This window comes from Notolepis coatsorum (genome assembly GCF_963971535.1).
Source record: "Notolepis coatsorum genome assembly, chromosome: 6".
Taxonomy (NCBI): domain Eukaryota; kingdom Metazoa; phylum Chordata; class Actinopteri; order Aulopiformes; family Paralepididae; genus Notolepis; species Notolepis coatsorum.
Window position 1 is genome coordinate 182545622 of NC_140170.1, and position 27133 is coordinate 182572754.

At 47.0% G+C, this 27133-nt stretch overlaps 1 protein-coding gene across 1 annotated transcript in view; it reads right to left on the reverse strand.

Moving 5' to 3' along the window:
* Positions 1-27133, reverse strand: part of LOC311229866 (uncharacterized protein) — a gene marked incomplete at both ends in the record, with an annotated part of 54983 nt that overhangs the window by 23749 nt on the left and 4101 nt on the right. The window contains 2 exons of the mRNA XM_084315937.1: positions 1011-1123; positions 1325-1774. Coding sequence (XP_084172063.1) covers positions 1011-1123; positions 1325-1774 — 563 coding nt within the window. The remainder of the gene's footprint in view (positions 1-1010; positions 1124-1324; positions 1775-27133) is intronic.

Consider the following 27133-nt stretch of genomic DNA (forward strand, 5'->3'; position numbering starts at 1 on the left):
ATTATTATTATTATTATTATTATTATTATTATTATTATTATTATTATTATTATTATTATTATTATTATTATTATTATTATTATTATTATTATTATTATTATTATTATTATTATTATTATTTTTTTAATACGTACATTGTCTGTCTACATTTATTTAGACTAGCATCGGTATTTAAATATTGAGTGCAGTTGAGTAATTGTGGGATTAACGTAATTCACACACTGAAGTTGGAACTGTAAAGGTTGTGGTGTCCGGGGACGGTTTAGCGTGTGGTACCTTCTCAACTTCCTCAGTCGAATCGAGTTGTTGACATGCAGGGAATAGCTTTAGCTACTAACGTTATCATAGCATCATGGTCTGTAATGTGTCAACTGGACAACGCCAGCCTCGTCTGCCATATAGATAGCGAACGTTAACGTTTGCAAACGAAGTCAACGTCATCCAGCTGACACCACAGATCTAGATATTATGACAACGTTAGCTAGCGGCTAGCGCTAAAGCTAATGCTAACGCTAACGCTAACGCGAGGGAAACGTTAATGTACCTCCACTATTAGAGGATTTACGGTATGACCAGATGGCATTTCGGGACCGGTACGGGTGGAACACTTTTATTGTATTGAGTGGTAGAAGTTCTACCACTCAATAGTAAAGACATGTCTAACATAATCCTTTGTTTGAACAACATACTGGAAAAGTCTGCCACCAATGACACGCTCGGTGGCCTGTGATATTTACACTCAGCCTACCTGCAGCATGCGCCACTAACATTTAGAAATATTAAATTGCAAATATAATCAATTGTTGTAGATTTCTCTGGTAAATGAATGGTTTAGATGAATCGACTAATCGATAAAATAATCAACGGCTTAATCGATAACAAAATAATCGCTAGTGACAGCCCTAATTGGGTGTAATTATCCTTTAATATCTTGATAGTTTGTGTGTATTATGAATGCAGAAGGTAGAATGCAGCGTGAGCTTTGAAACAGCTCTCATTCTGGATCTGACCTCAGGGAGGGCGGCGCGGAGTTCCTGCGGCCCAGGATGGAGCTCTGTGGCTGGCGAGGAGAGGCTGCCGTCCCAGGGGGGACCAGCTCTGTGGGGGAAGGACGGACTGTAGCCTGAAAGACAGACACACACACCTCATCTCAAAACTCCACACATAGTTGCTTTAACCAATCAGAATGAGCAAATAATGTGATACTAACCAATCAGAGCGTCCAGATCTGGTGCCGTGTGATTGACCTCCTCCAAGTCGTCCCAGAGAAGAACGTCCGTGTCCTCCTCACCCCCCCTCCCTTTCTCCCCCGCTCTCCTCTCCTCTCCCTCCTCTCCTCTGTCTCGGTCCTCGGTGTCCGTGCCGTAGAAGCTGGAGGCCTCCAGGGAGCTGTCTGAGGCTCCTAGCCCACCGTGCTGCTCCGTCTCTGGGAGAGGAGGGTCCGGGCGACCCCCCCGCCGCTGGTCGTCACTCTCCATGGAACGGGGTCCGGCTACATCCTGGTGCACAGACGGTTGCGGGGGCATCGTTCGGGAGGAGTTGGACTCCGTCGTGGCTTTGGAACGGGAGGTTTCGTGTATCTGGGGCGGGCCTATATCGTGGACCAGGTGGGGCTGGGCTCGCACCAGTTCCAGGGCCGAACGGTGTTTGGATCGGAGCGCTTCCTGGACCAAGCGGGGCCCGGCTCCGTCTTCTTCCTGGACCAGATGGGCCAGTGGAGGGCTGAAGGGGAAGCTCTGGAGGACCTCACTGTAGGCCAGCACGGCCAGGGAGGCTGGGGGGGGGGGGGAGGGGGGAGAGAGAGAGAGAGAGAGAGAGACACCTTAATGTTTGAATATATTTCATGATGTTTCATGATTTTCCATATATTTCAATGTAATGTTTCATGATTGTCAATATATTTCAATGTAATGTTTCATGATCTTCACGATTTTCAATATATTTCAATGTAATGTTTCGTGATTTCCAATAGTCCATGATGTTTCAATATATTTCATGGTGTTTCAATATATTTCATGGTGTTTCAATATATTTCATGGTGTTTCAATATATTTCATGGTGTTTCAATATTATTACATCGTGTTTCATGATGTTTCATAATGTTTCAATATATTCCATGGTATTCTATGATTTTCTATAATATTTCATTGTGTTTCATTATGTTTCATGTTTTTTCAACGTAATTTTCCATGATTTTCAATATATTTCATGGGGTTTCATAATGTTTCAATGTATTTCACGATGTCACTTTCAAGTTCGCAGGGTAATTTAAATTTGTCTTCAAAAGCATCTTATAATGACATTATGGGATGGGCCATTTTGGTGGCATCTATCTATCTGTTCGTTTGTCCGTCCGTCCGTCCATCCATCCGTCCATCCATCCATCCATCCATCCATCCATCCAGCCATCCATCCAGCCATCCATCCATCCAGCCATCCATCCATCCATCCATCCATCCATCCATCCATCCATCCATCCATCCATCCAGCCATCCATCCATCCATCCATCCATCCATCCATCCATCCATCCATCCATCCATCCATCCATCCATCCATCCATCCATCCATCCATCCATCCATCCATCCATCCATCCATCCATCCATCCATCCATCCATCGATCCAGTCACTCCCACTAACCACCAAGCCTCTAAAAGGGAGAGATACTAAATGCCCCCATGGGGCCTGCATACCCAGCATGCCTTGCGGTCCAACGAAGACCGAGCACTTGTTGGTAAGCTTTTAACACATGTGTACTACGGCCATAGACCCTCTTTGGGATTGTACTAGACCTAGACATTATAATGTAACCGAGTGGATTTGAACCTGGGACAGAGCGCTTTAGCTCAGCTGGTTAGTGGTGACAGCGGTGGGATCTCACTGCCCTGTGAATCTGTATCCAGGTTCAGGTAGTCATGGGGGTGGGATCTTAGTTAGGGATGTCCGATATTATCGGCCGATATCGGCATTAAAATGTGATATCGGAAAATATCTGTATCGGTTTTTAAAATCTTTTTTTTTCTATTTCCTTTTTTAAACATTTCTATAACCTTTATTTACCCAGGCAAGCAAGTAAGAACAAATTCTGATTTTATTTATTGTTAAAAGTATGCATAATGTTGTGTTAATTCCACAACAAGAGATATGTAATGTTAATTACCTGAAATTATTCCGTTTTTTGGGGACGGGGGACGGGGACCCTGCATATATCGGTATCGGTTGATATCGGTATCGGAAATTAAGAGTTGGACAATATCGGTATCGGTAAAAAAGCCAATATCGAGCATCCCTAATCTTAGTGCCTTAACCCTGGGAAAGTGCGCACATGGACAAAAGAACATGCATGCAAGGACACACTTCTCAGGGGCAGGAAGAGTGTAAACTACTAACATGTCGGTCGTAGTCAACCAGCACATGTTAACGGGTCTGACCCTTTAGCTCAGCTGGTTAGTGCGGCCGCCTGTGGATCCTATGGTCCCAGGTTCAAATCCACTCGGTTGCAATAATAATGAGCTATTGAATTACTCACAACTCAATGGCCATTTGAAAATATTATTATCTGAAAATAAAAGCTATATTACAGTTGTCTTACTACACATCACTCAAACTGTTATAACTTATAATGTTATTATCAGAAGGTCAGGACTCAGGACTAAAATCATATGATTGAAGCCAAGTGACTATCTAGCTAGCCACTAGCATGCTAGTGAAATAGACTTGTGACTGTAGTTAGCAAAGCCATACATATAATGTATATGCCAAATATATATTTATCTGTATAAATAAATACGAATATCCATACCTATTCTCACTAGTATGGTTTACTGACATAGTGTATTTTATAGGCTACCATACTTGTACCACTGTATAATAATATCCTACTGTACATACATTAGCTTAGCAAACTATCATTACACATGGGCAAAACAGAGTCCATTCTCTTCGGTTCAAATAACAAACTCAGCAAGACCGACGGCTTCTCAGTTACAGTGGATGACAATATTGTCACAAGGAAAGATGAAATTACCTACCTGGGTTCCATCCTAGAGGCTAATCTTTCCTGTGACAAAATGGCATCCAATGTTGTAACTGAGGGGTACAATTCCCTGACTGTATTACTAGATATGATACTTACTACCACTACCTTTGTACTTAATATTCGGCCACCCAGTACACGGCATAAATATATTATCATAAACACTCTCACGTAGATGAAACGGATCCAACACAAATGTACGAAGTCGAAACAGGTCTTTATTTCTACACAGCGATGGTGTGTAGAACAAGCACTTAATCACTTAATTACATTTATGAATTGAAATAGTATGCACTTTTATGGCAAAGAGTATTCGTCGGTATATCAATAGAGAATGTCCAATCTCTGAAGGCGCAGGTGGTAAATATACGACCTGGAATAGTTAAGGAATAACAGCAATGATACTTTAATGATTATATACTAGATACACTAAAGGGGGTTAATCCGGTCGCTTGTAAGCCGACAGGAGTAGGAGGGGGGGGGGGGTAGAATCCGGCTGCCTCGTCCGGCCAAGGGTATCCCAGGTGAACCCACTGTAGTGCCGTTCAATGCGCCGGCGATCCTTGGACCACAGATGAAAGCAGGTGGACTCTTTGTGGGCCGGCTCTCTCCGGTCCACGGGGGAGAGACGTGAAGCGACCTCGTCTTGCAGAGTGTCTCCTCACCTTGCGTCCTCTCCAGGGGGGGGGGTTCCAACACACGGCAGTGTCGGGGGTCTTTATCCATGGAATAATCAAAGTATACAAAGCATAATCCGTGCCTGGGAAGGCGGGCTGTCGTCGGTAGAATAATCCGGTATACAGGTCCACTCGCTCGTCGGCTCTGGGGCTCCTCGGGTGCAGCTTCACATGGGGTCAACCACCCTGGGTAAGCAGCCAGTTCTCTGCCCGAAACGATGGGGTACGGACTACGGTAGTATTCTCACCGCACGAAGCACTATATTAACAGACTATTATTAGCTTAATAGACTACGTCCAACTCGGCGATATAGTGCCAAATATGACTATTCAAATATTAATATACACGATGTCTCAATACCGATGGTAGGCGAACTTGGCCTTACTCCCACACGTGGCGTCGCGGGGAGGCTTTACGTCTGTGACTCTATTGGAGGGTAAGAAACTGGACTGAAAAGAAAGTCCTACTTTAGTAGCGCAGTATATATACGCACTATGAACAAATAGTCCCATTAGTGGTGCGGTAGCCAGATTCCTACGCGGAACTAGGACTTGTTCGTACATGTGGAGCGGTACGTTTGAACTGGGTCTGAGGGGTATGGCAGCCTGGCACCAAGGTCTCGACCAATAGTAGAATGGAGACTATTATGGGATGTTCAGTAGGCTAGAATGGATATTCAATGCATATTGTACAAGGAATATACAAGGGATATCAGGGAATATTAGAGAATATACAAATACAATTAAATATATATATATAAATAAATATATATATTCGGTTTAATCTGGCCCTTCACAACAGCCACCCCCTGAATAGTTCCCAGACCTAATCAGTTAAACAGAGACAGATTAATCGCGTTGTCTATTTACACATAAGGGTTTGCTGTAGGGGTCAGTCAACTTCACAAAGTCATAGGGTTGTAGGGTCATGGTCATCATCGATTGTGTCTGGGAGTCGAGGCAGTTCTATGAGCCTTGCCACGGGACGGGTGTAAGTGCGACCCTGGACGAGCACTTCAGCTGCTCGGACCTTGCCGTCGGCACCGGTGATCACTTTGCTTACGCGGCCGGCTGGCCACATAGCTCTGGGCAGTGATTGATCAATAATCATGACGACTGTTCCTTCTGTCAAATTGTCTCTCTCCTTTACCCACTTCTGGCGGGTCTGTAGAGACGGTAGGTAGTGTTTAATGTCATCCGGTAGATTGGGGGCTCTGCGTAGGCGACCACCCACTCTGATGAGGGTATGAGCGTCGCTCTCGGGGGCCAGATGAATTAATCTGCTGTCAGATGGGACGGGCTTTCCTCCCTGTAGACAGGCCAATTCATCGGGGAACGAGTCTCTCTGGGCTTGCTGCAGTAGAAGCAATTCTGCTTCCTCGTAGTTAGCTGCTGACATATCAGCGGGGGACTTGCACTCCGGGTGGTACCGCAGGAATGTTCTTTGTTGTGCATTCTCTATGGACGTGCAATCGTCTATGTTAGGGTCGGTGGAGGCTACGGTGCTCAATCCACAGAACACAGACTTCTTATTTTCCACCTCCTCTGGACTTGCTTCCCTCGGGATAGGCGTGGGCCACTGTCCTTCCGGGAGTCTTAGGAATGCGGGGCCGTCACTGTAGACATTGCGACGGGTGAGGTCATCCAGGGGCATCCCCCGGGTGATGACGTCAGCTGGGTTCTGTTTTGTATCAACGTAGCGCCACTCTGTTTCTCCGGTTAACTCTTCGGTTAAGTCTTGAATCTCGGTGACTCTGACTCCCACGAAGACTTTGTACTTGCATGAGTCCGATTTGATCCAGGCGAGTACCGTCGTGGAATCTGACCACAGGATTGTTCTAGACACCGGTATGGTGAGCTCACGTTGGATGAGCGTGGCTAGGTGCGCTCCGGCTAGGGCTGCGCAGAGCTCTAGACGTGGGATAGATTGTTGCTTGCGTGGGGCTATTCTCGAGCGGGCGAGGACAAATGCTGTGTAGATCTCTCCCCCCTGGTCTTGGGCCCGCAAGTAGGCTACTGATCCGTATGCGACCTCTGAGGCGTCACTGAAGACGTGTAAGTCCATTTTACATGTCTCTGGCCTCACCGTGGGTGGGAAGTAGCTTCGGCGCATATTAACGCCTGGGAGTGAGTGGAGCTCCATCTCCCACTCTCTCCAGGTGGATGCAAGGTGTGCGGGAATGGGGTCGTCCCAGCCCTGGTCCTTGTCCCACAATGCTCGTACAATAATTTTTGCCCTGGTGGTGTACGGTAGAATACATCCTAGCGGGTCATATTGTCGGGCGAGTGTTGTGTACACACTCCGTCTGGTGGTCGGCGCCGCCGCCGGCCTTCCCTGCTCCGTAGTCAGGGGCTTGTGTCTGTAGTGAAGCGAATCTGTTTTGAATCGCCACACCAATCCCAGGGTCATCTCCTGGGCTTCTCCCGGGATTGTAGCCATCCAGGTCTCGCTGCTGGCTGCCTTGTCCTCGGAGGAGAGGCTGCGCAGTACTTGCGGATCGCTGCTGGCCCACTGCCTGAGATCAAAGCCGCCTTTGATCAATGAGGCGCGGAGTTTAATCAGGAGAGCCTCGGCTTCTTCCTGGGTTGAAAGGCTTTGTAGACAGTTGTCTACGTAGAAGCTGTTCTTTACGCTGTGTCGGACCTCTTCGTCCGCTGCTGGGTCCTCTGCTACATGTTTCTGTAGTGCAAATGTCGCACAGCAGGGGCTGCACGTCGTTCCGAAGGGGAGGACTTCCCATTGGTAGATGGCTGGGTGCTCATCTCCTGGCTTCTCTCTCCATAGGAACCGTAACAGGGGCTTGTCCGCCTCTACTAATCTCACCTGCAGGAACATTCCTTTAATGTCCCCGCTGATGGCCACCTTTTCCTGGCGGAAGCGGAGTAGAACGCCGAGTAGGGAGGGGCCGAGTGTGGGACCGGGCAGTAACTCTTTATTTAGATTTTGGGATCCGATCTGGTAGCTGCAGTTAAATACTATGCGGTCTTTACCGTTGTGATGGACCTTGTGGTGGGGCACGTACCACGATTCAGTGGTCTGGTCAGCCTCTTTAATGTCCATCTTTGTGACGTGTCCCGCTGTGATGAGCTTCTCAATCTCAGCGCGGTATACACTCTCTTGGGCGGGGTTCTTGGCTAAGCGCCGCTCCGTGTTCAGCAGGTACCGTTCTGTGGCGTCTGTCTTGGCGTGGAAAGTAGGCATTCCTTCTCACCGCAGGAGTGGCGTGGCGTATCTCAACACGCCGTTGACCGGGACTCTCTTGGTCCCTGTCTCGAGGAGGTGAATGGCGTAAATGTCATCTTTAGAGCGAATGTCTTTCTTTCCGTTCTTAAAGGGCATTTGTTCCAAGGTCCATAGCAGTGTTGCAGGAGTGCGGTTTCTCCCTCTGTGACTCGGGAGTGGAGACATCTAGTGGCTGTACTTCGGTTGAGAGATTTGGCGAGCGGGCCTTGGAGAGTCCATCCCAAACGGGTCTCGACTGCTGCAGGACAGCCTCGGGGTCCGGTATGAACCCGGTCTATCGGGACAATGAGGTCTGCATGGTCGGAGCTTATCAACAGGGTCGGCATAGCATTGTCTATGAGCGGGATCGGTAACTTGCGCAGATGTGCATATTTCTCCATCAGCTTGGCGACGGGGTATGTGTACCGCGACAGTCCTATTTCTTGGCTGGTGAAAGCGTCTGCAATCTGGTACCGTCGCTCAGGCTGGCCGCTTGCTGCGATAGAGAATGAGACATTCTCGCCCTTTATCGTCTTCAAATCTCGTCTTATTGTCCGAATTGTCATTTGGGTTTCGCTTCCCCGCAGCCCTAGCTGGGCCGCAGCGGAGGCGAGCAGCAGGGTCTTCTCTGACCCGTCATCGAGGACGGCGTAAGTGTCCAGGACTTTATTCTGGTAGCTTAGTGTCACACGCACTACTTTTAGGAGTACTCGAGCTCCACTGCTGCTGGCGGGATCGATGTACATGACGCTCGCTTTGCGGCTGGATGGTGCAGGTGAAGGGCGCCGTCTGTTACTGTCGTGAAGTATGTCCAGATGGGCTCCATCGCACTTGGTGCACCTTTTCTTTAAGCGGCATTCGGCTGCCATGTGTGAGCGCGCACAGCGAAAACAGCGCTTGTTGGACTTTATCCATTGACCTGCTTCCTCCGCGTTCAGCTTGGGGAAGGAGTCACATTGCGCTAGCCAGTGTTCTTTCTCACAGTAGGGGCACACTATCTTCCACTTCTCCGTTCTGGAGGGGGTACTGTGGCTCCTGCTGCTCGGTACTGACTCCGATTGGTGCATCACAGTCACCGATCTTCTTCCATCATTTAGTCGTCTGGTTCCTTCTCTGGAGCCAGGGGTGCTCCGTCCGAATGTATCTAGCCGTAGGCTGCTGACTTCTCTCGCCAGGAAGTCTGCTAGATCGAGGAGGTTCGGTTCGGGGCCATTCGGGTCTCTGTGGTCCCTCTGCCGCCTAAAGCGCTCCTGACGAGCGGGCGGCAGCTTCTCCAGGATCCTTTCCACATTTGAGTTGGCGTAAAGTTCATGCCTCCCCTTCTCTCTTTGCGCTCCCAACATCCCTACCAGGGACTGCACTCTGATGGACAGGTCGTCCAGTGCTCGATTGTCTATTGCTGGGGGTAAGCGGTCGATGTGTCGGATCTCCTGGATCACGTAATCCCATATGCGCCCATACCTCTGGTCCAATGCTACCAGCGCTGCTGTGTATGGGGTGGTGGAAGTCGCGTAGGCGAGCGCTATATTATGTGCGCGGGGTACCTTTAAGTGCTTCAGTAGGATGGCGTATTTGTGGCGTTCATCCAATACATCCACCAACATGGTCTCCAGACACATGCGGAGTTCTGTATACTGGGCCCGGTTCTCTTGGGTGAAGTCGGGTACCATAGGCGTGCCAATGTATGACGCTGACTGTGGATACATCGGCGAGCGTTGGGGGAGAGGCCTCCTAGGCGAGTCTCCTCCCGCTCCTTGGTATGGGCTGGTACCGGCAGTGTACCATGGCCCGCTTGTCCAGGTGCTGTTCCTCGGTGCGGGTCGTGCGTCGTGCTCACCCGTGTATAGAGTCGGGGGTCTGTAGCGCAGCTCCGCGGGAGTATAGCCTGGGCTGTACCGGACCTCCTGGTCCGGTAGAGTACTGTGCTGTCTTCGGGCGTGGTTCTCCTCCTTTTCCTCTTCGTCTTCAGTTAGGTCATCCAGTGCTTGTAGTCTCTGGTTTAGCCTCTCCACAGGATATGCTGCTCCTTCCCGGTTGCTAGGTCTCGCTTGGACCGGTGGGGGGAGGTGGTCTGTGGGGGGTATAGACCTCGTCTGTTGGTCAAGTTCAGGGTTGTTTACTCGGCTAGGGGATGCCGCCCTGGAGGTGTGTCTAGACGAGTTCCTGGAGCCTCTGGCGGAGGGAGAGGGTGTTGTCCGTCTGATCAGCTGTAGTTGCGACTGCTGTCTGTCGCGCGCTGCGTCCCGTTGAGCACCGGCTCGTTCTCGGGCCACATTCTCTTCCATCTGAATGCGTCTTATTTCTAGACGTATCTGCTCGTGTTCGCTTCGCTGCTGGATCTGCAGTCGGTCGCGTTCAGCAGCGGCGTTCAGGCTGATGAGGAAGGCCTGCTGTAGGGTCCTCTCTGCCTCGCTGGGAGAAGGCGGTTGTATAGGGGAGCCTTCCCTCGGGGTACTCCTTGCGGAGCCTTGGAGTTCTATCTCCACGGTGCTCTCCCCGTCTTCTTCCGTGCCGAGTTCTCTCTCGGTAGCGTTGTATTCCTCCCGGGACTCATCGGGGACTACTTCTTCAGTACTGGCGGGGTGTGAAGTCATGTCTGGTTCCCACTGGTCCCCACCGTGAACTTGGTCAGTTACATTAGAACCCGTAGGGGCCTCTATGGTCGGGGTAGTCTGGGCGTTGGGGTTAGACATACTTTTACTTTCTAGTTTTACCGCGTTTACTGTTAGTAGAAGACTAGGTTGTTGACTGACAGCGTAAGCCTCTAAGTACTGAGGGAGCCGTCGTTCGCGCTGCGGGCGTTGGTTAGGAGGATCGTTTCGTGGAGTGTTCATCATAGGCCATTTCAATATTAATAACACTATATTAATATTACACTGATTACCATCCGGCTCGAAGGACCAATTGTAACTGAGGGGTACAATTCCCTGACTGTATTACTAGATATGATACTTACTACCACTACCTTTGTACTTAATATTCGGCCACCCAGTACACGGCATAAATATATTATCATAAACACTCTCACGTAGATGAAACGGATCCAACACAAATGTACGAAGTCGAAACAGGTCTTTATTTCTACACAGCGATGGTGTGTAGAACAAGCACTTAATCACTTAATTACATTTATGAATTGAAATAGTATGCACTTTTATGGCAAAGAGTATTCGTCGGTATATCAATAGAGAATGTCCAATCTCTGAAGGCGCAGGTGGTAAATATACGACCTGGAATAGTTAAGGAATAACAGCAATGATACTTTAATGATTATATACTAGATACACTAAAGGGGGTTAATCCGGTCGCTTGTAAGCCGACAGGAGTAGGAGGGGGGGGGGGGGTAGAATCCGGCTGCCTCGTCCGGCCAAGGGTATCCCAGGTGAACCCACTGTAGTGCCGTTCAATGCGCCGGCGATCCTTGGACCACAGATGAAAGCAGGTGGACTCTTTGTGGGCCGGCTCTCTCCGGTCCACGGGGGAGAGACGTGAAGCGACCTCGTCTTGCAGAGCGTCTCCTCACCTTGCGTCCTCTCCAGGGGGGGGGGGTTCCAACACACGGCAGTGTCGGGGGTCTTTATCCATGGAATAATCAAAGTATACAAAGCATAATCCGTGCCTGGGAAGGCGGGCTGTCGTCGGTAGAATAATCCGGTATACAGGTCCACTCGCTCGTCGACTCTGGGGCTCCTCGGGTGCAGCTTCACATGGGGTCAACCACCCTGGGTAAGCAGCCAGTTCTCTGCCCGAAACGATGGGGTACGGACTACGGTAGTATTCTCACCGCACGAAGCACTATATTAACAGACTATTATTAGCTTAATAGACTACGTCCAACTCGACGATATAGTGCCAAATATGACTATTCAAATATTAATATACACGATGTCTCAATACCGATGGTAGGCGAACTTGGCCTTACTCCCACACGTGGCGTCGCGGGGAGGCTTTACGTCTGTGACTCTATTGGAGGGTAAGAAACTGGACTGAAAAGAAAGTCCTACTTTAGTAGCGCAGTATATATACGCACTATGAACAAATAGTCCCATTAGTGGTGCGGTAGCCAGATTCCTACGCGGAACTAGGACTTGTTCGTACATGTGGAGCGGTACGTTTGAACTGGGTCTGATGGGTATGGCAGCCTGGCACCAAGGTCTCGACCAATAGTAGAATGGAGACTATTATGGGATGTTCAGTAGGCTAGAATGGATATTCAATGCATATTGTACAAGGAATATACAAGGGATATCAGGGAATATTAGAGAATATACAAATACAATTAAATATATATATATAAATAAATATATATATTCGGTTTAATCTGGCCCTTCACAACAAATGTAATAAAAAAAGTCAACCAACGAACTCGATTCTTGTACCGGATCTCCTCTCTGGTAAACAAGAATACCCTGAAGACTCTGGCAGGAGCACTCATTCAAGGGTACTACGACTATGCTTGCACCTCATGGTACCAAAGCACCTCAAAGGCACTAAAAACCAAATTACAAACATCTCAAAACAAACTAGTCAGACTACTGCTTGACCAGACTCCTAGAACCCACCTCACCCCTGCCCACTTTGCCAACCTAGGATGGCTTAGAGTAGACGACAGAGTACAGCAACTTGCAATGGGCCTGGTCTACAAGATACACTACACGACCAAGGTACCCATGTACATGTCAAAATACTTCCCAAAGGTCAGTGAATACCACGATCACAACACCAGAGGGAGCTCCACAAATCATGTGAAACCCAGATTCGGCTCAAACAAGGGACTAAACACGTTTCGCAATTATGCCACATCAATGTGGAACGCCCTACCCAAAGCTGTTAAGGAATGTGAATCACTACCCACTTTCAAAAACACTCTCAAAGAACACCTACGGGAGACTGCAATTCGAAACTGGCCCCTACAAATGTCCTAACCCAGTTGTACAGTAAAGACCAAGTATAGCTTTGTCAGTATTCCAATGTACAGTGTCCCCCCCCCTACCCAACCCCCCCCCCCCCCCACCTCCAATGTACAGCCCCACCCAACCCCACCCCACCTACCCTACCTCCTCCAATGTACAGTTTCTATGTCAAATGTATGTCAGTATTCCAATGTACAGTGTACAGTGTCGTCCCCCCTACCCAACCTCCCCCCCCCCCACCTCCAATGTACAGCCCCACCCAACCCCACCCCACCTACCCAACCTCCTCCAATGTACAGTTTCTATGTCAAATGTATATACACTCTTTTTTTGGATTTTTTTGTATCACAAACAGTACTGTATTTGCAAATCTGGTATGTCATAAATGTATAGATGTAGCAGTACTGTCTATCTGTATGTCGTGTGTGTCATATTATGATGAATTGAAAATGGGGGACCCTGATGTAAACAAGACGAAAGTCTTTCTCTGGTCTGCATCCCCTTAACAATTGTATGTATTGAGCTGTACTGTACTGTACCCATTCTGCAATCTGTTAATAAACTTTTCAATCAATCAATCAATCAATATTTTATTGGTAGCTTCGTCATATATACTCCATTACACTATATACTGCTATGCTTCTACTTTTCACTCTGGTTAGATGCCAACTTAATTTCACTTCATATCAACTTCATTGTGCGATAATCGAATTGAGCTAATGGAGCTAACACAGCTAACAGACTTAACAAGGCTAATAGAGCTAATGGAGCTAACAGAACTAACACAGCTAACAGGCTTAACAGGGCTAATCGAGCTAATAGCTCCTTGACAACAGTCTATCAGCCCCATAGTCCCATTGTCTGGGAGTCCAGATGGTAGTCTGACCCGACAGATTGTTATATCATGACATGACCCCACAGTAAGCTGCCCTGACTAACACCACAATACCATAAATACCACCAGCCTGCTACTGTGCTCTGTGTGTGTGTGTGGTTTGCCTGTTTTGTTTTGCAGAATCATAATTGTACAGTTTATTGATTATGTTGTGTGTGTGGCCCCTGTGTTACTACTGTAGCCTACAACCCCCACTGGGCCAGAGAGAGACAGTCTATACGAGACAGAACACTAACGGTTTTGAATGGAGAAATCCACAACACTAAAGATGGCCGCAACAAAGAAACTACTTGCTACAAAACAAACATAATTGAATGAGATTTTATGTTGAGTACAACTATAATGTACTTAATCTTGCGGTTAAATGTGACATTTAAAGACGTTTATGAAGAATAAATTAATCTCTGTAGCAGGTGGCACGTGCGTAGAACTTCCTTCAGCACATAAAAACCTACTTGACATTCAAATGCATATGTTCAGCCCCTCCTCCCCCACAGTCCCCAGGCTTTCACAAACTCATCAACATTATGGCTCAGACTGAGAAATACATGAACTCTAATCTAAGGCGTGCAGAAATCATACCCCTCAGCATAGGCACCGATTCCGTAGGACCAACGCCCCTGATCCTATTCCTACGGGTCAGCAGCCAAATGGCTAACTTAGCCTGCCCGTAAATAAAGTTCAGTAAAACGCTCACAGCCTTGTTACGTAATGAAGAGAGAGAGAGAGAGAGAGAGAGAGAGAGAGAGAGAGAGAGAGAGAGAGAGAGAGAGAGAGAGAGAGATGGGGAGTGGGGGGGGGGAGATGCGGTTTATCACAGAGGGAAGTGGAGGAGAGAGATGAACTGAGGAACAGATGGAGGGATGAGAGCAGAGTGATGGATGGAGGGAGCGATGAGAGCGGCGTGATGGATGGGTGAGAGGAAGAGAAAGAAGTGATGTATCATTCTGTCCAGAGTGCTGTGTTGGTGTTTCTCCCTCCCTTCCTCCCAAATCTCCCCGTCAGCACAGCTCGCTAGAACAGCACCCTGACACACTGTGTGTGTGTGTGTGTGTGTGTGTGTGTAAGTGTGTGTGTGTGTGTGTGTGTGTGTGTGTGTGTGTGTGTGTGTGTGTGTGTGTGTGTGTGTGTGTGTGTGTGTGGGGGGGCTCTTAAAGGGATATTCCACCCTAAGTAGCCTCTGTGATTTGTTGTGAACTGGGAGCAGCCAGTAAACTGGGCTCATTAAGGTCAGAGAGTGAACTGATTGACCGTCCTCATCACCAGTAAACTGGACTCATTAAGGACAGAGAGTGAACTGATTGACCGTCCTCATCACCAGTAAACTGGACTCATTAAGGACAGAGAGTGAACTGATTGACCGTCCTCATCACCAGTAAACTGGACTCATTAAGGACAGAGAGTGAACTGATTGACCGTCCTCATCACCAGTAAACTGGGCTCATTAAGGACAGAGAGTGAACTGATTGACCGTCCTCATCACCAGTAAACTGGACTCATTAAGGTCAGAGAGTGAACTGATTGGCCGTCCTCATCACCAGTAAACTGGACTCATTAAGGTCAGAGAGTGATCTGATTGACCGTCCTCATTACCAGTAAACTGGACTCATTAAGGTCAGAGAGTGAACTGATGGACCGTCCTCATCACCAGTAAACTGGACTCATTAAGGTCAGAGAGTGAACTGATGGACCGTCCTCATCACCAGTAAACTGGACTCATTAAGGTCAGAGAGTGAACTGATTGACCGTCCTCATTACCAGTAAACTGGACTCATTAAGGACAGAGAGTGAACTGATTGACCGTCCTCATTACCAGTAAACTGGACTCATTAAGGTCAGAGAGTGAACTGATTGACCGTCCTCATCACCAGTAAACTGGACTCATTAAGGTCAGAGAGTGAACTGATTGGCCGTCCTCATCACCAGTAAACTGGACTCGTTAAGGTCAGAGAGTGTTCTGATGGACCGTCCTCATCACCAGTAAACTGGACTCATTAAGGTCAGAGAGTGAACTGATGGACCGTCCTCATCACCAGTAAACTGGACTCATTAAGGTCAGAGAGTGAACTGATGGACCGTCCTCATCACCAGTAAACTGGGCTCATTATTAAGGTCAGAGAGTGAACTGATTGACCGTCCTCATCACCAGTAAACTGGACTCATTATTAAGGTCAGAGACTGAACTGATTGACCGTCCTCATCACCAGTAAACTGGACTCATTAAGGTCAGAGAGTGAACTGATTGACCGGCCTCATCACCAGTAAACTGGACTCATTAAGGTCAGAGAGTGAACTGATTGACCGTCCTCATCACCAGTAAACTGGACTCATTAAGGTCAGAGAGTGAACTGATTGACCGTCCTCATCACCAGTAAACTGGGCTCATTAAGGTCAGAGAGTGAACTTATTGACCGTCCTCATCACCAGTAAACTGGACTCATTAAGGTCAGAGAGTGAACTGATTGACCGTCCTCATCACCAGTAAACTGGACTCATTAAGGTCAGAGAGTGAACTGATTGACCGTCCTCATCACCAGTAAACTGGGCTCATTAAGGTCAGAGAGTGAACTGATTGACCGTCCTCATCACCAGTAAACTGGACTCATTAAGGTCAGAGAGTGAACTTATTGACCGTCCTCATCACCAGTAAACTGGACTCATTAAGGTCAGAGAGTGAACTGATTGACCGTCCTCATCACCAGTAAACTGGGCTCATTAAGGTCAGAGAGTGAACTGATTGACCGTCCTCATCACCAGTAAACTGGACTCATTAAGGTCAGAGAGTGAACTGATTGACCGTCCTCATCACCAGTAAACTGGACTCATTATTAAGGTCAGAGAGTGAACAAAGTCATTGATAAGCGACGGCCATATTAGACACATAGCCATAATTTAAGATATAGTTTATGCATTCGCAAATATGAGAGCTCTGTCAACAAGACGGCAGTCGTTCCGCTGTTCACTCATAGCGAGGGGCGTCACTCATAGCGAGGGGGGCAGTGGCCAATCACGGGAACCCGGAAACGCAACTGCAGGGAGATGAAGACACTGGGGGGGGGGGGGGGGGGGTAAGAGGTTGAACTAGCAGACTACTGGCTCTGTCCTCTCTAAGAGGTTGAACTAGCAGACTACTGGCTCTGTCCTCTCTAAGAGGTTGAACTAGCAGACTACTGGCTCTGTCCTCTCTAAGAGGTTGAACTAGCAGACTACTGGCTCTGTCCTCTCTAAGAGGTTGAACTAGCAGACTACTGGCTCTGTACTCTCTAAGAGTTTGAACTAGCAAACTACTGGCTCTGTCCTCTCTAAGAGGTTGAACTAGCAGACTACTGGCTCTGTCCTCTCTAAGAGGTTGAACTAGCAGACTACTGGCTCTGTCCTCTCTAAGAGGTTGAACTAGCAGACTACTGGCTCTGTCTTCTCTAAGAGGTTGAACTAGCAGACTACTGGCTCTGTCCTCTCTAAAAGGTTGAACTAGCAGGCTACTGGCTCTGTCCTCTCTAAGAGGTTAAACTAGCAGGCTACTGGCTCTGTCCTCTCTAAGAGGTTGAACTAGCAGACTACTGGCTCTGTCCTCTCTAAGAGGTTGAACTAGCAGACTACTGGCTCTGTCATCTCTAAGAGGTTGAACTAGCAGACCATTGGCTCTGTCCTCTCTAAGAGGTTGAACTAGCAGGCTACTGGCTCTGTCCTCTCTAAGAGGTTGAACTAGCAGACCATTGGCTCTGTCCTCTCTAAGAGGTTGAACTAGCAGACTACTGGCTCTGTCCTCTCTAAGAGGTTGAACTAGCAGACCACTGGCTCTGTCCTCTCTAAGAGGTTGAACTAGCAGACTACTGGCTCTGTCCTCTCTAAGAGGTTGAACTAGCAGACTACTGGCTCTGTCCTCTCTAAGAGGTTGAACTAGTAGACTACTGGCTCTGTCCTCTCTAAGAGGTTGAACTAGCAGACTACCAGCTCTGCCCTCTCTAAGAGGTTGAACTAGCAGACTACTGGCTCTGCCCTCTCTAAGAGGTTGAACTAGCAGACTACTGGCTCTGTCCTCTCTAAGAGGCTGAACTAGTTATGTCCTCTGTGAGGGGTTGAACTAGCTCTGTCCTCTCCAAGAGGTTGAACTAGCAGGCTACTGGCTCTGTCCTCTCTAAGAGGTTGAACTAGCAGACTACTGGCTCTGTCCTCTCTAAGAGGTTGAACTAGCAGACGACTGGCTCTGTCCTCTCTAAGAGGTTGAACTAGCTATGTCCTCTGTGAGGGGTTGATCTAGCTCTGTCCTCTCCAAGATGTTGAACTAGCAGGCTACTGGCTCTGTCCTCTCTAAGAGGTTGAACTAGCAGACTACTGGCTCTGTCCTCTCCAAGAGGTTGAACTAGCAGACTACTGGCTCTGTCTTCTCTAAGAGGTTGAACTAGCAGACTACTGGCTCTGTCCTCTCTAAAAGGTTGAACTAGCAGGCTACTGGCTCTGTCCTCTCTAAGAGGTTAAACTAGCAGGCTACTGGCTCTGTCCTCTCTAAGAGGTTGAACTAGCAGACTACTGGCTCTGTCCTCTCTAAGAGGTTGAACTAGCAGACTACTGGCTCTGTCATCTCTAAGAGGTTGAACTAGCAGACCATTGGCTCTGTCCTCTCTAAGAGGTTGAACTAGCAGGCTACTGGCTCTGTCCTCTCTAAGAGGTTGAACTAGCAGACCATTGGCTCTGTCCTCTCTAAGAGGTTGAACTAGCAGACTACTGGCTCTGTCCTCTCTAAGAGGTTGAACTAGCAGACCACTGGCTCTGTCCTCTCTAAGAGGTTGAACTAGCAGACTACTGGCTCTGTCCTCTCTAAGAGGTTGAACTAGCAGACTACTGGCTCTGTCCTCTCTAAGAGGTTGAACTAGTAGACTACTGGCTCTGTCCTCTCTAAGAGGTTGAACTAGCAGACTACCAGCTCTGCCCTCTCTAAGAGGTTGAACTAGCAGACTACTGGCTCTGCCCTCTCTAAGAGGTTGAACTAGCAGACTACTGGCTCTGTCCTCTCTAAGAGGCTGAACTAGCTATGTCCTCTGTGAGGGGTTGAACTAGCTCTGTCCTCTCCAAGAGGTTGAACTAGCAGGCTACTGGCTCTGTCCTCTCTAAGAGGTTGAACTAGCAGACTACTGGCTCTGTCCTCTCTAAGAGGTTGAACTAGCAGACGACTGGCTCTGTCCTCTCTAAGAGGTTGAACTAGCTATGTCCTCTGTGAGGGGTTGATCTAGCTCTGTCCTCTCCAAGATGTTGAACTAGCAGGCTACTGGCTCTGTCCTCTCTAAGAGGTTGAACTAGCAGACTACTGGCTCTGTCCTCTCCAAGAGGTTGAACTAGCAGGCTACAGGCTCTGTCCTCTCTAAGAGGTTGAACTAGCAGACTACTGGCTCTGTCCTCTCCAAGAGGTTGAACTAGCAGACTACTGGCTCTGTCCTCTCTAAGAGGTTGAACTAGCAGACCACTGGCTCTGTCCTCTCTAAGAGGTTGAACTAGCAGACTACTGGCTCTGTCCTCTCTAAGAGGTTGAACTAGCAGACTACTGGCTCTGTCCTCTCTAAGAGGTTGAACTAGTAGACTACTGGCTCTGTCCTCTCTAAGAGGTTGAACTAGCAGACTACCAGCTCTGCCCTCTCTAAGAGGTTGAACTAGCAGACTACTGGCTCTGCCCTCTCTAAGAGGTTGAACTAGCAGACTACTGGCTCTGTCCTCTCTAAGAGGCTGAACTAGCTATGTCCTCTGTGAGGGGTTGAACTAGCTCTGTCCTCTCCAAGAGGTTGAACTAGCAGGCTACTGGCTCTGTCCTCTCTAAGAGGTTGAACTAGCAGACTACTGGCTCTGTCCTCTCTAAGAGGTTGAACTAGCAGAGGACTGGCTCTGTCCTCTCTAAGAGGTTGAACTAGCTATGTCCTCTGTGAGGGGTTGATCTAGCTCTGTCCTCTCCAAGATGTTGAACTAGCAGGCTACTGGCTCTGTCCTCTCTAAGAGGTTGAACTAGCAGACTACTGGCTCTGTCCTCTCCAAGAGGTTGAACTAGCAGGCTACAGGCTCTGTCCTCTCTAAGAGGTTGAACTAGCAGACTACTGGCTCTGTCCTCTCCAAGAGGTTGAACTAGCAGACTACTGGCTCTGTCCTCTCTAAGAGGTTGAACTAGCCGAATGAGACCAGCTGAGCGAGCGCGTTCAGCCATGAGACAATGCTCTGCGGATTAAAACAGACCTCACTGACCTCACGCTGAGCAGCTGAATGCCTCGTCACCACACCAGAGGATTACTAATGCTGCATTCCAGACATGCCAGAAATCTGGAAATTCTGACTTCTTCTTCTGACATGGAAAATTGTGAATGGTCCTACAAGTCAGTGTTGTAGCTAGTCGAGTCACTAAATCTAGAGTGCGAGTCAAGTCTCGAGTCCCCAGTGTTCGAGTCTGCGTTCAAGTCAGAGTCACCAAAGAAGAGCCTGAGTCGAGTCCCCATTACCCTAGTCCGAGTCCGAGTCATCAAGGTTGAGTCCACTCCACTCTGGCAGTCAAAGAGCTGACGTACAAATAAAAAAATGTCTACATTAAACATAAATAACACAGCGGCCACCATTTTAAAGGGAGTTTATTTACTTTGTGACACAATATAGCCAAACAAATGCACTAGCCATCAATATCTTATGCCAAATGATTATTAGGGCCTAGGCTATTACAAAAAGATTATAAATAAATAACTGCATTTATCTATTAACAAGTCCTCGTCTGCACCTTCCGAGTCCGAATGCAGTCAAGGCTCGAGTCCACCAGTGACATGTGACTGAGGTGATGAGTAAGTAAGTAAGTAAGTAAGTAAGTAAGTAAGTAAGTAAGTAAGTAAGTAAGTAAGTAAGTAAGTAAGTAAGTAAGTAAGTAAGTAAGTAAGTAAGTAAGTAAGTAAGTAAGTAAGTAAGTAAGTAAGTAAGTAAGTAAGTAAAGTAAGTAAGTAAGTAAGTAAGTAAGTAAGTAAGTAAGTAAGTAAGTAAGTAAGTAAGTAAGTAAGTAAGTAAGTAAGTAAGTAAGTAAGTAAGTAAGTATTTATAAAGCACCTTTCATACATGTCATGTAGCTCAAAGTGCTGTACACAAGCATAGGCATATATAACGATAGAAACAATAAAGTCACAGTGATCAGTTAAGATCAATGTAAAAAAAAATAAAAAATAAAGAAAAACGTAAAAATGAAAACAGTCATTTGTGGACCAGTTTGGGAGAACAGGTCCGCACAAACATGTCCGTTCAGTAGCAACCGGAAGTAGGAAATGCACTAAACCAATGCACTTGTACAGTAGGTAGCAATGTTAGCTCTCATAACGTCAGTATAGTTACGTTTTTATCAGTGGTCGTGTATTGTATGTACCCGTTCCTCATCTAAAGAGTTGGGTCCATAAGACTTTTCCAAGCCATAGCGTCTTTGTGTTATGTCTCATAACGTTAGCCAGTTAGGAAGTAGGAAATGCACTAAACCAATGCACTTGTACTTGTTTAGCAGCAACTGGAAGTAGGAAGTGCACTAGACCAATAACTAGTAGGTAGCAACGTTAGCTCTCATAACGTGCACTAAACCAATGCTAAACCAATATCTAGTAGGTAGCAACGTTAGCTCTCATAACGTGCACTAAACCAATGCACTTGTACAGTACGTAGCAGCGTTGGCTCTCATAACGTCAGCCAGCCAGCAGCTCCAGGTACAGCAGGTAGCAACGTTAGCTCTCATAACGTTAGCCAGTTAGCAGCTCCGGGTACTAAAAATAAAGCATCACATTAATAAGACAACAGTAATAAAAGTACGGCAATAGGCAAAGTACAGTAAAATAACATTTCAGTAAAAGATCAATACATAAAAAATTAAAACATAATAATAAAAACATTTCAATAAGATACTCGCTTTCCCTAAGGCATGGTACACTATTTGTAAGCTAGACTGTATAGGTACGTTTTAAATTTTCCTTTAAAAATGTGTATGGAGCTGGCGTTTCTGATGTGTGTTGGTAGTGTGTTCCATAGTTTTGGGGCATAGTTGGCAAATGCCATACTTCCTATCCTCTTTTGGTTTCTGGGTGTGTCTAGTAAACCTGTAGTGGATGACCGTAGCGTTCTTGAGGGCAGATAACTAACTAGGGAATTTGCTATGTATTTTGGGCCTTGCTCATTAAGAGCTTTATATGTCAGGAAAAGGACCTTAAAATCAATTCTATGAGTTATTGGAAGCCAGTGCAGAGTGGCTAGGACTGGAGTGATATGTTCTCTTCTCTTTGTATGAGTTAGTAATCGAGCTGCAGAGTTTTGGATAAGCTGAAGCTTCCCAATGGTTGCTTTGGGAAGACCAGTGAACAGTGCATTACAATAGTCAAGCCGGCTTGAGACAAAATCATGAATCAGTGTCTCGGCATCCTTTTTATTTACGAAAGGTCTTACTTTCGCTATGTTTCTTAGGTGGAAGAATGACGTTTTCATGGCCTTATTAATATGAGACTTAAAGGTCAGGTCTGAGTCCAAGATGACACCTAGGCTTGTAACCTCAGTCTTTACATAGGATGACAGACTCCCCAGGTTTTCACACAGCACTTCCCTTTTCGCTGTTGGGCCGATCAATAGGATTTCGGTCTTGAGGTCACTGGGGGGCTTTAATCCACCAGTGACATGTGACTGAGGTGATGAGGTCACTGGTGTTAATTCAGTCACAAAAAGCTTATTGTGGACTGTTAATGTCAGGAGTTCTCTGGCTTAGTGCACCTTCTCTGAGCACAGCCAACTAGGGCTGAGCCCAAACGTTTGAACGTTCGAACCTTTGTTCGTTACGTTGGCATTCGAATTTTAAATCAACATTTAAATTTTAAATTTTTTTTTTTTTTTTTTTCTGTTTAAACCAGTTTTTCTTCACAGTTGCAGATAAAGATTAGGCTACACTAATATTATAGTATTAAAAGAAACTGATGAGTTATATTCATTAAGAAAAGTTGATTATATTGATTTAGTTGGGCTGGGGCTTCTCCCTGGGCTGGGTCTGGGGCTGGAAAGTTGATTTCATAAAAAAAAAAAAACTAATTTAATCAGATTAATCACTTTATTCAAATTGAGGATTTAGTTTGAGGATATATAATTTTATTTAAAAAGAAATAATTATTAAAAAAAGAGATTTTTCACTTATTTATTTTTTTGATTTTTTTGAGGGGGGCATGGTGTAACCAGTCTTATTTGACATGCCCTGAGTGGGAGTTGAACCCCGGTCTACCGCGCCGCGGGCGGCATCACAGACCACTATACCAAGAGGTGAATTCACTTCTTAGTAATGGGTCTGGATGCCTCTGGGGAGTGAGTTTACTTGCAGTACCGCTTAACGTCCGCAGCCACTTCACTATACACAGTCCATCGTGACTGTGGATAGACACGCGGTACCTCCGTTACAATGGCTTAGTGCACCCTCTCTGAGCACAGCCAGCTCTCAGTAGACTGAGGGGGCGTGGCTTAGTGCACCCTCTCTGAGCACAGCCAGCTCTCAGTAGACTGAGGGGGCGTGGCTTAGTGCACCCTCTCTGAGCACAGCCAGCTCTCAGTAGACTGAGGGGGCGTGGCTTAGTGCACCCTCTTTGAGCACAGCCAGCTCTCAGTAGACTGAGGGGGCGTGGCTTAGTGCACCCTCTCTGAGCACAGCCAGCTCTCAGTAGGCTAAGGGGGCGTGGCTTAGTGCACCCTCTCTGAGCACAGCCAGCTCTCAGTAGACTGAGGGGGCGTGGCTTAGTGCACCCTCTCTGAGCACAGCCAGCTCTCAGTAGACTGAGGGGGCGTGGCTTAGTGCACCGTCTCTCTGAGCACAGCCAGCTCTCAGTAGACTGAGGGGGCGTGGCTTAGTGCACCCTCTCTCTGAGCACAGCCAGCTCTCAGTAGACTGAGGGGGCGTGGCTTAGTGCACCCTCTCTGAGCACAGCCAGCTCTCAGTATGTTGAGGGGGGCGTGGCTTAGTGCACCCTCTCTGAGCACAGCCAGCTCTCAGTATGTTGAGGGGGGCGTGGCTTAGTGCACCCTCTCTGAGCACAGCCAGCTCTCAGTAGACTGAGGGGGCGTGGCTTAGTGCACCCTCTCTCTGAGCACAGCCAGCTCTCAGTATGTTGAGGGGGGCGTGGCTTAGTGCACCCTCTCTGAGCACAGCCAGCTCTCAGTATGTTGAGGGGGGCGTGGCTTAGTGCACCCTCTCTGAGCACAGCCAGCTCTCAGTATGTTGAGGGGGGCGTGGCTTAGTGCACCCTCTCTGAGCACAGCCAGCTCTCAGTATGTTGAGGGGGGCGTGGCTTAGTGCACCCTCTCTGAGCACAGCCAGCTCTCAGTATGTTGAGGGGGGCGTGGCTTAGTGCACCCTCTCTGAGCACAGCCAACTCTCAGTATGTTGAGGGGGGCGTGGCTTAGTGCACCCTCTCTGAGCACAGCCAACTCTCAGTATGTTGAGGGGGGCGTGGCTTAGTGTACCCTCTCTGAGCACAGCCAACTCCCAGTATGTTGAGGGGGGCGTGGCCTTCTGTTCATTGAAAGGAGATGTCAACTTAGCATCATAATACATAAGGCTTTCAAATGTAAACAAATTCATAGGACCAGTGTGATCGGTTGCTATGGGAGACATTGGCTAACTGTGCTAGCTGGTGATAAATACATTGTCACACTTGCTGTGGATGTTTTTTTAAACACTAAAATTTACAAAATGTTTGCAAACTAGTTTCATTACTAGTTACTGCTCTTCATCCTCTACATCCTTCCACTTGGTCTGATTCTCCGCCAACATGGCCTCCGCTTCAATTGTTATGCAGACGACACTCAGCTCTACCTCTCCACCAAGACTATCACTCCAGCCACTCTCTCCACCCTCACCACCTGCCTCACAGATATCAAAACATGGATGCAAAATTACTTTCTCCAACTAAACTGCAATAAATCAGAAATCATCATTATCGGTCCAAAATCCCTCACCAGCCACACCCAGAATTTCTCCCTAAATATTGATGGTTCCATTGTCACCCCCTCCACTCACGTCCGTAACCTTGGCATCATCCTGGACTCCACCCTTTCTTTCCTCCCCCATGTGAACCACATAACCGAAATGGCCTTCTACCACCTCCGGAACATTGCTCGTCTCCGCCCCTCCCTATCACTCTCCGCTGCTGAAACACTGGTTCATGCATTCATTTCATCAAGACTGGATTACTGTAACAGCATCCTCTACGGCTCACCAAACACTATCCTCGATAAACTCCAATATGTCCAAAACTCTGCTGCCCGCATGCTCTGCCCGTCGCTCTGACCACATCACCCCTGTCCTCTCCACGACCTCCATTGGCTTCCGATCAAATACAGGATACAATTTAAAATACTTCTCATCACATTTAAAGCCCTCAACAACCTTGCCCCTCCCTACCTGTCCGTCCACCGTCACACGCCCACCCGTCGCCTTAGGTCTGCTTTTGCCAACCTCCTAACACCTCCCACGACCAAGCTCCGGACCTGGGGCGACAGGGCCTTTGCTGCTGCTGCCCCCTCCCTCTGGAATGCCCTCCCCAGCCATATCCGTGATGCAAACACCCTGACATCTTTTAAATCACCCCTCAAAACCCACCTTTTCAATCTTGCTTTTGACCTCTAATTCTGTCGGTTTTATTTTATTTTGTCATGTATTATTTTTGTTCTGTTTTTGTTTTGCCATCGTTTTGTCTCTTCTACCCATGTAAAGCGTCTTTGAACACCTGGAAAAGCGCTATATAAAATAGATGTATTATTATTATTATTATTACTTGTTTGTGGACTAGCATGGTTGCACCATGTCTTACTAAGTGCAAACTATCCCTAGTTATAGCGTAAGTATTGTTGTATCTGAAAAAGCTCACAACACACTATAAGTGGCTGGCTTGAGAGATGGACTAAGTAATGTTAGCTAGCTAGCTACATTAACATTAGCTATAGCTAGCTAGCCACAGCCATGTAAGTTAAAGTTGGTTGCTAACGTAATATTGATAATAGTGTCAGTATTTCAGATAGCAAGGTGGAGAGTGTGGGGGAGATAAAGACTTGTCTTCTCATAAGGACATGTGTCTTTGTCTCCTCCCCGTCGTAAACTCCACTTCCTGGTGGGACCCCCCTCCCCTCCTGTATATATAACTGACCCCTGAACGGGGGAATCGCTCTTCTTCTTGGTGATAAAAGCTGATCACTGGCCAGGAGACCATCCAGTCATATTCTCTATCTTTGTAACCGATACTTTCATTCTGAGTTAATAAATTGTATTATAACCGGATCCACCTGATTGAGTAAGTTATTCATAATCTCAACAAGAGCTACAGGATAACGTTAGGTTGATAATGGTGTCAGTGTTTCAGATAGCAAGGTGGAGAGCTGCAGGTTACCGTTCTTGAATTTAGTAATGAATTACGCCACCCTGGTGCAACCCAGTCCTGGAGTTTTAGTTACCATGGCAACCACTCATTTCAGATTCCCAGACATTTGTCAGAGAAATTATCAGTCTCATTATATAGACTGTCTCTGGTTAAACTACCACAGTGATCTGTCTGCTCATTATATAGACTGTCTCTGGTTAAACTACCACAGTGATCCGTCTCATTATATAGCCTGTCTCTGGTTAAACTACCACAGTGATCCGTCTCATTATATAGCCTGTCTCTGGTTAAACTACCACAGTGATCCGTCTCATTATATAGCCTGTCTCTGGTTAAACTACCACAGTGATCCGTCTCATTATTGTCTCTGGTTAAACTACCACAGTGATCCGTCTCATTATTGTCTCTGGTTAAACTACCACAGTGATCCGTCTCATTATTGTCTCTGGTTAAACTACCACAGTGATCCATCTAATTATTGTCTCTGGTTAAACTACCACAGTGATCTGTCTGCTCATTATATAGACTGTCTCTGGTTAAACTACCACAGTGATCCATCTCATTATATAGACTGTCTCTGGATGCTGGCAGTTACCTGTCAACATAATTTATATTAAATGGGGATATGTTAACTAAAACATGCTACACTATCTAGTATTGCCTTATTATAATGTTGTATAATTCCAGAGCTTAACTTCCCATGGAAAGTTTTCGGGAAATGTACCAGAAGGTTTCCGACCCTTTGCAACCAAACATTGTTTTGCTCTGATGGTAACAAACATCACAAAAACCGTAATATATTATTGCCATGGCCTGAGCCAGTTCAATCAATACCTGTGAACATGAGCTACTCTCTCTCCAAGCCAGAAACCAGAGGAGTAAGATTCGAACCTGTGACGCCATCCGGTATAAAGTCTGGAGCTGCTCCATTGACAATGAATGGGAGACTGATTTTGTGCACACACTGAATTATAATTTTTGGTTTGTTTTTTATATCCAAA